General features: G+C 32.4%; 2 protein-coding genes across 2 annotated transcripts; one reads left to right on the top strand and one right to left on the bottom strand.

Annotated features, from left to right (window-relative positions):
- The first annotated feature begins 1,029 nt into the window (after positions 1-1,029).
- On the top strand, positions 1,030-10,480 carry LOC119834399 (ethanolaminephosphotransferase 1-like). The gene is made up of 9 exons (XM_038358752.1): positions 1,030-1,279; positions 1,418-1,486; positions 1,685-1,877; positions 5,679-5,805; positions 6,379-6,508; positions 7,014-7,171; positions 7,319-7,499; positions 7,754-7,939; positions 8,556-10,480. The coding sequence occupies exons 1-9, from the start codon at positions 1,229-1,231 to the stop codon at positions 8,616-8,618; spliced, it is 1,158 nt and encodes a 385-aa protein (XP_038214680.1). The 5' UTR covers positions 1,030-1,228; the 3' UTR covers positions 8,619-10,480.
- A 690-nt stretch (positions 10,481-11,170) lies between these two features.
- Positions 11,171-11,976, bottom strand: LOC119834400 (RNA polymerase II transcriptional coactivator). The gene is made up of 2 exons (XM_038358753.1): positions 11,754-11,976; positions 11,171-11,470 (listed from the first exon to the last, which is right to left on the bottom strand). The coding sequence occupies exons 1-2, from the start codon at positions 11,817-11,819 to the stop codon at positions 11,213-11,215; spliced, it is 324 nt and encodes a 107-aa protein (XP_038214681.1). The 5' UTR covers positions 11,820-11,976; the 3' UTR covers positions 11,171-11,212.
- Between the last annotated feature and the right edge of the window lie 1,227 nt (positions 11,977-13,203).

Raw genomic sequence — 13,203 nt, 5'->3', positions numbered from 1 at the left:
TTACGTTATTACTATGTTATTACAAACGTTGCTTTAAAAAAGAATATAAATTAATGTCATGATTATCACCACTTTAAACCATACTTATACTGCAGTTAATAATATAATATCACAATATGTGCATAAAAATTGCACGAATACCTAATATTCTTTAGATACTCATATTGCATTGGATTAAAAGCTGCACTGTTACTTAAATCATCACACGAGACCTTTTATTTATCATCATTGCCGTTCTGCGAATACAGAGGCCTCTTGTGATTGTTTAAACCATAACCCACCATACTCGTCAGGAGTAGATTGGCAGATATCAATTGTCGAACAATAAGGCTTGAAAAAATTTAAAAGACACTGATCCGTAATAGCTGCTTAATTTTAACTATTTTACAGTTACTATTTATGTACCAGTATATAGCGTTAATCTATTGTACTTATAAACAATAAGATATAACAACAAAAATAACAAATAAAAAGAATTTATTCTGAGTAATAATATTTATATTTCCGTAATTTTCTTACAAGTTTTTATAATAAGTTTTTTATAAGATTTTGTATAATCACAGTATAGTCACATCAACATGATTATTAAAATTTAAATGTTTCATTGTTTTATTATTTTGTACGTTGCACCCTCCGCGTTCCATCTTTTATCTTTGCAAGTTGTACTTTGTAGTCCGGAACTCGGAATCGAAAATACCGCCACAAATTATTAGTCTATTCAAAGTCATAGACTATATTATAACCCATACATAAATTATAAATATATAACAAACTAAAGCGCCCGGAGAGCGCCCGGCATTCATGATATATTATATTATATAAAATAATTCTCAGAGTTAATGTAACGTAAATTTGCACAAATATTTATAATTTAACAATAACTTAGTATTTTTTTTAATATTAAATTTTGAACATATTAATAGGTAGCAACACTTGATCTTTAATACCCAAAAGACTTGAATTAGAGACATCCCCACATTATTAAGTTATTTGATTGATTTCAAAATTCAAATTTATTTGAAGTTTAGTTTCATTTAAAAGCCGGTGCTGTTGTGTAGTATTGATTGAAATCTGGTGAATCCACTTTTGTCGGCAAATTTTAAAGCGCTTATTATGCATAAATATGTGCTGATTCTGCGTGTTAACTTTTTATGTTGAACAAATACATCATGTATATGTGACCGATAGCTCATTTTGTTATGAAGTGAAGTAAAATAAATATAATATAATGGCACGTTTCCTGTCTAAAGATAAATTGGAAGGATTTGAAAAATACAAGGTATCTAGCAATGTATTTTTTTCTTATTACTGTCCAGTCCTATTTCTATATAACGTGAATTAATTTATAAAAAAACGTCACACACTTTATTTAATAAAAAAAAAAATTCTTAATGCAGAAGTTTTTTAATATTTTCAGTACAGTTCAATCGACACCAGTGTCCTCAGCAAGTATGTTATGCATCCTTTTTGGGATTGGTGTGTCCAGGTAATATAACATAATTCTAATAATTGTTTACCTGCTATTGAGAAAGTATATTCAATCGGGCTTATTGGAATCACTTAGGCAAATAAAACTGTTTAAATTAAATTTGGATACTAAATCTGCTGCTTACAATTGGTATTAATTTTAAAACATAATGTAGCTATAATATGTGCATGATAAATAATAATAATGTGATTACAGTTCTGTCCAATGTGGGTTGCACCAAATCTCTTAACATTTGGCGGATTCTTACTTACTGTATTAAACTTCCTGCTGTTCACCTACTATGATTATGGATTCCATGCTTTGACTGAGGACAATGTTACAAATGACTACATACCTAGTTGGGTGTGGGCTGTGTCGTCTGTTAATTTATTTGTGGCTTACACCTTAGGTAATGTACTTTTATTATTTTCAATAACCTTTAATGAGCTTTAACATTACATTTAATCAGTTTAATCTAGTAGGCATAGCCTAAATACTAGACTATTATGGAGACAAAAAACTAGTTCGTAGCAAAGAATCAAGGTTTGTCATTTAATTTCATTATGTTTCAATCTTGTTTTTTACTGTGGGTAAAAATGGTGATTTTTAAGTTAATGCTTTATTTATTTATCATATTAAACATGCAAACTAAAAAATAGGAAACAATGATAAGCTTTTTGATTTTTAAGATTGCAATCCTACTTCCTACTAATATTATAAATGCGAAAGTTTGTAAGGATGTGTGTGTGTTTGTTGCTCTTTCACACTTTTTACTGAATCAAATGCAATGAAATTTGGTACATAGACAGCTGGACAACTGGAATAACATATAGGCAACTTTTTATCCCGATATTCCTACGGGATACAGACTTACGCGGATGAAACCGCGGGGTGCAGCTAGTCATATAATGTTTTCCTTGAGTCTGAATTATAACATTCTTGTCCTCAATTCCTGAAAGATGAATTCTCAATTAAAAATTTCTGATTGTAGTAATATGAAGTTAATCTTGGAAGTAGCCCCAAGTCTTAAGTTATAGAAATTGAGAAACTTAAAAGTAATCTGTTATACTATAATACATTTTCTATTTTATCTATAAGGTATATGCTATGTGATATGCAAATAGTTTGGACTGATTGTAATCAGTTTTTTGTATTAGATTTCTTACTAAAACTTTTTTTTTGTATAAATAAGCTTCTTGAGATATAAGTCAGAAATAAGAAAAAACCATTCCTTCCATGAAAATTGTTTTATCTTCTGTATGTGTGTCAAGTGAGTAATAAAAAAATTATGGTAATAATTTTGTTGAGTGCCTAATCGCATTATCAGAATAATCGCGAGGTATTCGGTCTCCCTATATACGTAAAAAGCGAAACGATTTATAAGTGAACTTGACCCGGAGGCCATTGTTCAATTTGTGACGTCGCCTTTATGTGTGAAGTAGCTACAAGAATTTTTATTAAACGCAAAAAATATTGCTTAGTTTAATCTTGACATACTTTTTTTGTAATAGCACTTATATGGTGCGTAATCTATGCATACTTGATTTTAACAAAATGTAAATACATATACCATCTTGTCAAGAGTTTTTTTCGGATACAACTATAAAAAACATATATAAAGTGTTATAAATATCGTTTCACGTGTATCGATGAATAAAATCACGTAATTCAAACGCGGTACTCGTTATCGTTGACACGAGGTCACTTATATACAATGTGTAGTGCACATAATCTGTGGAAATCTCATCTAAATTACCCTGAATGAGTCAATGGAATAAAAAAATTGTCCGATTTGCCTGAATAACTCATTACAGTAATAGCAACATTTTATGCGATATTCGAAATCTGATTATGAAGCAGCAAGGTCTAAGATCCTATTATTGACTTATGTTTTTATCGTCTGGAATTTTTCCTATTAATAGCGATATTTTAGAATTTCTTTATCGTTTTGATATTCTAGCTGCTTTCTGTTGGTTTGTTGGTTGATTGTTTGTTTACAGAGGTTGTAGCGGCATAATTAAATATATATAAAACCAGTCGGTACATATGTAGCATAATAAAATGCTGTGAATGGTTAAAATTTTTAATCCGTTTCTAGATTCATAAAATTCTAACAAAAACAACTGCTAAGAGCGAGTCACCTCGCGCACTGAGGGTCCTGTACAAAATCTAACAAACAAAGTGATCTTATAAGAGTTCTGATTTTTTCTATTGAAGTAAAGAACCCTAAATCTTATCTTTATAATATTAGTATATATACAGTATTACATATATAGCTAGATCATCATATTATATGACAAGCGCGTTAGCAAAACGAATTGCATACATGTCAATCATCAATTACTTATATTACTAAGTCTTGAAGCCGTATTAATTCCAGTGTGGGAATGTGATAGCACTAGATAACCTCTGTCCTTTTCCCATACTGGAATAGGTACAGCATTACGACGTCACGGTTACCGACCAGGTATATACTTTGATGTCTCTGAAACGCACAACAAACCGGTTAATAATTTACAAATACATATATACACTATAATCTATTTACACTATTAGCTTAACAGAACCAACAATTAACAGCGTGAGTGAAACCGATCAATAAATCAGCTTTTACGCTAGATTACATCAATTTAAATAGTAATACAATGCTCACAACTGCCCTTTGTTATCTCGTGTTACGGTGTCGCTTAGATATTATGTTATCAATCAGAAACCATGGTCTCTGTAAAACCGGATGCAGGATCGATTTCATATGCCTTAAATGCAACAAATATTAAATCTAAAGTAATGTAATAAAGAGAAAATATTTTTAATACGCTTTTATTTGCTTCACCTGTATGTTAGAAAGTTAGGTACATATGTATATACCGAGTATTACAGAGGTATGCTTTTTTCTGGGTCTAGCCGAAAAATGTGGGTAGTTTTGGCTTAAAATTAAAATAGCGGTTTGAATGGTTAAGGCATAAATGATAAAAAACCCTTTTTCCACATCTCCTTACTCCAAACTGTTAATCGCACGTACGAAAAAATAACAAATGTTTATTTTATATTACTCTCGCTGTTAGTTAGACCTATGATATATGTGAGATTACACAGAAAGCGGATTTATATTTCATTTATTGTGTTGAAGTAAAACAAGCACAACAATTGAGAACATATTATATAATTTTCAATTGTATAATTAATATGATAAGAACAATACTATAAAAAATGAAATAATTTTATTAAAAACATAAATTATTATTTATACGGCAATCAGCATGATTCTCACAATTATGTGAAATAAAACCTCATTTAAAATAGATATAAAAAATAGATTTATTATTATAATTTTGTAGTTGACGTAGAAAGGTGAAAAATTAATTACTAGGTATATAGTATATGAGGTGTATTGAATCAAATATTAAATGATCAGACTTAAAAAAACATTCGCCATTAGCGTAACCGTTGATAAAACTTTCATTATTAGTAGCATGCTCTATGAATCAACATTATAAAATTGTTTACTTAGATTGTGCTACTAGACACGAGTTTGTTATATTTTGATAACGTCTCTTAAAATAGAATTGATTCATTTATGTTCAACTTAGTTACTTTGCTGCATTTTATCAAAAGCAGTGTGAAGAATTAAGATACATTTGCTTTGTGTGTTTTGTGTAATTATGGATGTTAAGTATTTTAAAATAGCAACATTGTTAATAATTAAAATTAAACGCAATTGTCGTTTAAGTTAATACGCTATAAAATATTTTTAATAAGTAAGACGTAGGCTAACCATCTTTTTAAAACTATAACGCGTAGATGTCTGTTTAATTTACGGCAATTATACATGCAAATGTTCAAAAAGTGACGTCCATTTCAAACCCATAATATACATATATAGGTGTAATAAATAAGTAGGATTGCTCATTTTACGTCATATATATCTTTAGTCGAGTTAAGATTTTCAGTATAGATAAATTAGACGTAGAAAAAAACGACTTATCATTGAGACACATAGACATATACTTACTGCAAATATTTACCCAAATATTTTACAATGTAGCATACAGCTACATTGTAAATATTTGGGTTTTTTGTTTGACGAAAAATATATACCTAATATTTTACGAAAAAAAAATATTATCATTTTTAAATATTCAGGAAAAAATCATTTTAAACTTGGCGATGTTGGTGAATGGTGATGATGATTAAAGTGAATATTTAACAGATGGTATCGACGGTAAACAAGCTCGCCGTACTGGCAGCAGCGGTCCCCTCGGTGAACTGTTCGACCATGGTCTTGACTCTTATTCCGCTGTCCTCATACCCACGTGTCTCTACAGCATATTCGGACGGTAAGTCTTATCTTTAAAACTACGCAGGAATTCAATTAGCATATATCACGGTAAACGCTGTGATTTGTGTCTATTTATACATATGATTGGCGAGTACTGTCTATCACGCGATTTATTCTATCGAAGTTCATAGTATATGATAGGAATTCATTTGCGATTAATAAAATTGTTGTACATAAACGTAAGATTAGTAGAACTATTTGAATTGAAGAGAATAAGATCTAATCAACTCACTTCGACGTTATAATTATACCTAATGCATATTTTCGTCGCTACAAACCAGTTATATCTGTCAGATGACTACTACTGAGTCTGTTTAGATACCTATCTTTCATTAAATACGAATATTTATTGTTGAATATAACCAGTTGAATATATAACCGATAAAAATACACGCAGATATACAATATGATAGTATTTGCAAAACTTATAACTAGTGTAGGCTGATTTATAGTCATACTTTATTTCTGAAAAACAAATGAAAAGTCAAAAGTCACGAAACGTTGCTTATTTCAAATTTATCAGTTTATTTATAATTAATATGATATCAGAAATCAATTCTCCGAATTTCAGGGACGAGCTGAGTCCGAAACGATTTTTCTTCGTAATTTGGAACATATTTATAAACTTCTACCTAACGCATTGGGAGAAATACAACACGGGCGTCATGTTTCTGCCGTGGGGATACGATTTCACTATGATTGTGAGTGCTGTTACCGAGTTGATGGAAATTAAACTATTCTTTAAACCTATAGTCTATACCGATTGTAACATATAGAATATACCGATTATATATTCGAGATTACAGATATACCCTTTGTAAATTATATGCTTTGACAAATTTACTTCTCAAATGGACCATGCTATAAAATTTTAATAACCGTTAATTAAAGGGATATTTTATTCTTTTAAACATAAAGGTTAAGACACCCCTCACGCCTCTAAATTAAATTTGACTTAGTCCGTGGCCTGTATAAAACTGTTAACTTGTGCTCATATTTATAGTTGATTCAGTATTTTCTTTTTAATATCTACTATTCTATCTATGAGTACAGGCAGGCCTCGGGGCGATCTATTCGTAAATTATACTGTTGTGGTCATTTGTAATATATTATGTGTATAGTAATCAACTGAACAAAAGGTCTCCTAGAGTCCTTGCAACGTTATTATTTCCTCTATATTATATCATTCTCCTTTCTAAATCCCAGGGCTCCTGCATACTATTACTTGTGACGTCAGTGATAGGTCCGCATGCGTGGCACGCGAGTTTGCCTGGAGGCCTAACACCCGGAATAGTGTTTGAATTCACACTCTACCTCTCCGCTGCACTAACAAGCCAGACTGTCATACTGTGGAACATTTATAAGTAAGTGCTTATTGTTTTGAGGGTAGAATTAGAAAATGTATAGTAATAGAAAATATACTCATATTGACTTCTATCATTGAACATAGCGCCTCCTATTTCTTTTTCTATTTATACCAAACCTACTGTGAAATGTGTTTTTTTTCTCAGATCGTACCGAGATCGAACTGGGAAAATGCGATCGTTCTGCGAAGCAATAAGACCGCTTATTCCACTGGTGTTGTTCTTCATACTGAGCTCCATTTGGGTGCTATACTCGCCGACGGACATCATTAACAGAGGACCGAGGCTATTCTTCGTTCTAACCGGCACAATTTTCTCCAACATAAATGTACGTATTGTTTTTTTATTTAATAGACGCCTTAACATTATATTATGATTGCAAAGACGTAGATTGTTTTCGACGAACAAATTAAATGTGTTGCATAATGGGAGTGAGATGGGTGAGCCAGGAGTATGTACAATTTACAGGATATTATTGCATTAATATTATAAATGCGAGAGTTTGTGATGTTGGACGAATGCGTATGTACTATTTATGTATATATGTTACCGCTAGTATATAATATCGTGTGTCGTCCGCAGTGCCGCTTGATCGTGTCCCAAATGAGCGACACGCGGTGCGAGGCGCTGAACGGGCTGCTGGCGCCCTACGCGCTGGCGCTGGGCGCCGTGCTGTACTGGCGCGTGTCGCCCATGTCCGAGCTCATGCTGCTCGCCGTGCTGTGCCTCGCCTGCTCCCTCGCGCACATATACTACGGCACCAAAGTGGTGAGTTGTATCCAGCTAGGATAGGTACATTTTGGTACACGCCAGCCGCTTCGCTCGCTCCGCTTGCGCGATTATTCGTAAACGTCTCTTCGCTCCTCACTAACCTACTGTCATGCTGAAATGTATATACAGGGTGTCCCGCCGATGGTGTACTATGCTCAACGGCTATGCTAATAACTTCTGTGTAAAAATTACGCTGATTTATACTAGATGAATTCTTAAAACTCTAAGTCTACTAACTGGCCCTCTAACTGGCCATCCGTCCACTCTTGTCACCCGTACCTACACTTACGTTTACGATTATGTTTTCATAAGCACAACATCCATATTAGCGGAGCGGTACATTCCGGTTGTAAGTAGCCTAGCGATGTAAAAAAAGATTTTAGGAAAAAGTCATGTAAGAACTTTTTTATATCGTTTTGTTGTTTAATTAGTTTTTCCGCAATCAACGTTTGCAAAACTATAAGTACCACCTAGCATAGTACACCATCGGCGGGACACCATATACCGATAGTATATTAGAAAATAATAAACAACAGCTATTGTAACTTCACAATATAACATTAATTAATTATTGTACATTTGCAAATTAATAGGATTCTTTTTGTCTTTTCAGGTGCAAGAGATGTGTGAACACTTCAAAATTTCATGCTTCCACATAAAACCAAAGATAAAATAAAAATAAACGTTACACGTTTAAGTTAATATATGTCTGGTCGTAGTTGTATTTTATAGTAGACAAATTTTCGAGATCTGATTTTGATCTTATATTTTTTGATGTCCGTACTAATTGTACTCTTTTAGTCGACACGGATGGTTCGTCTATTCCTATATTGTTATACATTTGGGAACGTTTACAAGTTCCAGTAGAAATGTTGTTTTGAAATCAGTTTTGGTGGTTTTTAAATTATAGTGTTGCCTAATTTTATATTAATACTTTTAGGTTTTATTCCAAAGATATTCATAATGATAATGTAATTTCATAGGTTCATATAGGGATGTCGTTATTTAGAAATATCACCAAATATCCTTTTTAACGTAGTGGGTGTTTTTACAGTATCTCGTGAAGAGTCGACCGCTAATTGTGCCAGGTGACTTTAAACCATAAGTCTTACTGATAAGGTTTATTTTATATGGACGGCTGTATATTTATTATCCCAAAAATGTTTAATAGTTCATAATGAACTCTTACAAGACTTGGTAACTTTTATATATATTTAATATAGTAGTCTTTAGAAATAGAATTAAAAAGCTTCCACATTTTCACTATCTACTTTCTCTCTTTACATATGCCGTAGGAATATTATCAAAGTCGAAATGTTTTCATAAGTGATACTTAAATGAACTGTAGACTGTCAACACTTTTTTTTTTTTGTAGGGCTCCACGCTTCCACTGGTCGTTAATTACCTAGATCATCTCTGATTGGTACATTTCTAATCCCGGAAGGGCGAATGGGCAATAATTGACCAATCAGAACGGTTGTCTTCTTCCTTGACTTGGTTTATGACATACCTTATTTGTTCATATCACTATGGTGTCCGCGTGATATTGCAATGCCACAAGAACCAGTCCGTATACGGTATACTATAAGAAATTAAGATTGACCGTCGATTGACAGTCTACCGTTAAATTGTGATATTACTAGTAACTAGTAAAATTGTAATATCACCGCTTTGATAATGCACCTGCGACATATATTTTCTCAGTAGTATCTAAATGTATATTGTAATATGTGTAGACGATAATAATGATTGATGTAAGAATCGGAAACTGCCTGTGTAGACATTGTTTATTATTTTGAATGACATGGGCATGGCGTAAACCATGGTGATCGAATAAAGTTATTGGGGCCCTTTTAGTGGGATATATAAATTATGGTTATATGGTGGAAGAGAAGCAAATTTTAACTTAATACTTTATTAACACAACTTTAACAAACACATAATGTAAACGCGATCTCATGATATTGCCACGAGCGCTACTGGATGTTCACATGCGGTTATGTATTGTTTTTATACATTGCCTTTTACTAATTTTTATTTACTAATTTGCAAATTTTTTTTACCGTGGCTGGCCATTACTTATTACAAATGATTAAAGTTTGCACTAAAAGCACATGAATAGATAAGTGCTTAAGGTTCCTGTATGAACTTTAGTAATTAAAAAGAAGTTGCATTTTTATGAAGTATAGAAAATATTTTCTTACCTCTTGTCTTACTTGCGCATTTCACGAATGTTTTGGTAAATGTTTCTAATATTCATGAATCTTTTTTTATACTTGATTTTGTAGTGGGTAGTCGACCTCGCTTTGTATTCAAGTCAAAGAGGTTTCATTCTGGCATTATTCACAAGACTGATTCTTTAATTGTCCTACCCAATTATTTTAAACAAAAATCAATTGACCGAATGACCCAGTAGGGATTATGCAACTTGCCGTTTTAATGTATAAAGGCTAATTTTAGAATTACTTTGAAGCCATTTCGCGTTTAAACGCACGACGATGAGTTCTAGTCGAATCTTTTGACTTCCATACATAAATAATAAAAAAATTAAAAAAAAAAACTTCCAATTTCAAAACGTGAATCAAGGCTTTTTACTTTTAATATATAATGCATCATGTTTTAGTGCTATATAAACAATAAATACTGAATATTTATTGAGCATTTTAATTATTTATATCTTAATTATGTGTTCCTTACATAGGAATATATATACGATTGTAGACTTGCAATGAAATATTTCATTTACTGTATGTATGATTTTTAGTGCTCAATATTGTACCTGTTTGTTTTAAGGTCTTGTATGATTACTAACATACACCTAAGATTGAGAAGGTAGCTGCGTTTTCCTAACCTTGTGTTGTTATTAATAAAATAAATGTTGTATTTATAATCTGTGTGTTTTTATTTCAAATCTTTTGTATAATCATACATTTTACTCACAAAGAAGCATTCAAGATTTCTATATATTAAGTTTACTTGGAAATATTTAGTATGAATTTCCATTTGATTGGTCAACTCTTTTGACTATGTGATCTTTCTTTCACTTATCTTTCCAAATAAAACTAGTCTTTTTATAATATGATCCTCTTTCTCCAAAATTGTGAAATTTATCAACATACCTCTACAAACGCTATAGAGGCTTGTGAGAACTACAGATTCTGTATTGTACATAATTCCAGTAACAAGCATTCTAACAAAATCATTTATCCAGGGCAAGAAAAAAACGTCTTCTGTTAAACAGCTTTATTTAATTCTAACAAAATGAACATCTTAGCACATGGAACTGATTGTATCATTTATTTCATCGCCTAAGGACAATAACTTCCTCCACTGGTCAGGAGGTAAAGAAATACCTTTCTTGCCAGGTAAAAGTTCACCATTTTTCTCATAAAATTCTCTGATATCAACATATACTTTTCCCTTAAATTCTCTCACTTTAACTAATTTTTTGCCCTGAAGCACCCAAGTAGGTTCTTTGTCATCCGTCCTTGAACTGGTTTTTGCCTTCTTTTCTGGCGGAGGATTCCTCTACAAAAAAAATACGATGTTAGGTGCAATATACATCATAACTAAGTAAATATTATCAAATAATGACACTTTTCGAGAATAATAATACGCTAGCTATGAGGTGAAAAACATTTCTAGAAAACACAAATTTGTCAATGTTTTATTTTAGGTTACCGGCTAACAAGAAACGGGCCGGATCAAAATGTTATAAGACCGAAGAAACACGTGAAGTAAAAATAGAAATAATTTTATCTGAAAATATGCCTATGAAACGTGGAAGGTAAATTAATAATTTAATTCTTACATCTACTGGACCTTCATCACTGTCGCTACTTGAACTATCGTCTTTTTGTTTCTTATTCTTTGGCATTGTATTAAACAGTCGTCAACTATAACTTCTAAGAAGTTTAACAATTTTAGCAAAATGACAAAAACAAACGACAAACGGCAAAGAACAATTAACGAAATGTAGTATGTACGGTTTCGACTTTCAAGTTTTATTATTATTTATCTGTAATCACTGATCTGTCAGATGTCAAGTGTCGAGTATAATATTATACATTCGAATTCCATAGAGTACCATTTCCTACCCTGTCGTGTCCGTTGAAGGACTTATTACAGTACACTAAATTTAGTTTCTAAATTTCGAAGCAAATTTAGAAATATAAGGCTTCTGATCACAATGTCATAAATTTAATTACTAAATCAAACAATAAACGTTATGAGATTATGCTGGGACACAGGCCTCCTATGACGGTTCCTGGCCACAATCCACGACGGCCAAGTGCGGGTTGGCAGATGTCACATGTCGTCGAACATAGGATTCTTGGGCATGCCGGTTTCCTCGCGATGTTTTCCTTCACCGTTTTTACCGTTTTTAAGCAGTGGTGATGTTATCCACATGTGCAGATAAATTGAAAAGTCAATTTATTAATTTCACGCTCGCCCGGTCTCGAACCCCGACTTGTCAATTTTGAAGTCCTAGGTTCCCACAATTGAGCCACCACTGCTTTTTGATGACTAAATTAAGTGAACTGAATTAGTGTGCAGTGTAATAAACGTATCAGCAAGCATAAGGGCATAATACCACTCCTAACCAGCTATTTTAAATTCGTGCTTGTGGTCATACCCGTGTGAGTGTGGTATAGATGAGGGTAGTTATGATAATTTATTAAATCAATTTAACAAAAAAAGATGAAGGGTACCTGCTATCTACATTAGCTATGAGCGACACTATACAACAGCCTACAAGCATGCCTACTCATTGGCTACAAGACACAAGCATCATATTGCGCGTTGTGAAATTTGAAACTAATGCTGTTATCTTGACGTAAAACGTGAAACGTTTGTAACGGTTATGATGTTTCCCTGTTTTCATTAATTCTCTACTTCTTATGAGTCTAACTTCCTTTATAAATTAAAAAATTATGCGATCACGTCTTCATTGCTTCTGCGTTCCACGATGGCCTCGTCCCTAATATCCCAAATCATCACCAATGGTTATTTCACACACGGGCAGTGTGAGCCAACTTTCAAACGCCCATGTGCACTATAGACGGTGTTTAAACGTTCCGATATCTAGTATCTACTCTTTGACACACCGTCTTATTATTATTTTTTTCTTCCTTTATGGCAATAAGTTTCAACTATTTGCCAGTGTCAAGTTTATGAAGGTAGGGAAACAAATTTTTATTTAAAGATTTAGGCATAACTATAATGAGAGAAGCAGTATTTAACATTATATATATATACAT

Source organism: Zerene cesonia, chromosome 19, assembly GCF_012273895.1.
Source record: "Zerene cesonia ecotype Mississippi chromosome 19, Zerene_cesonia_1.1, whole genome shotgun sequence".
Classification (NCBI taxonomy): domain Eukaryota; kingdom Metazoa; phylum Arthropoda; class Insecta; order Lepidoptera; family Pieridae; genus Zerene; species Zerene cesonia.
This window is presented reverse-complemented; position numbering and strand designations above follow the sequence as displayed.

Bases quoted from the DNA above. Each gene is read 5' to 3' on its own strand.
- LOC119834399 (XM_038358752.1), top strand. From the start codon at position 1,229: ATGGCACGTTTCCTGTCTAAAGATAAATTGGAAGGATTTGAAAAATAC. The intron at 5,806-6,378 runs GTAAGTCTTATC...TCCGAATTTCAG, and splicing joins CTCTACAGCATATTCGGACG to GGACGAGCTGAGTCCGAAAC. The intron at 7,500-7,753 runs GTACGTATTGTT...TGTCGTCCGCAG, and splicing joins CAATTTTCTCCAACATAAAT to TGCCGCTTGATCGTGTCCCA.
- LOC119834400 (XM_038358753.1), bottom strand. From the start codon at position 11,819: ATGCCAAAGAATAAGAAACAAAAAGACGATAGTTCAAGTAGCGACAGT. The intron at 11,471-11,753 runs GTAAGAATTAAA...TTTTTTTTGTAG, and splicing joins GTGATGAAGGTCCAGTAGAT to AGGAATCCTCCGCCAGAAAA.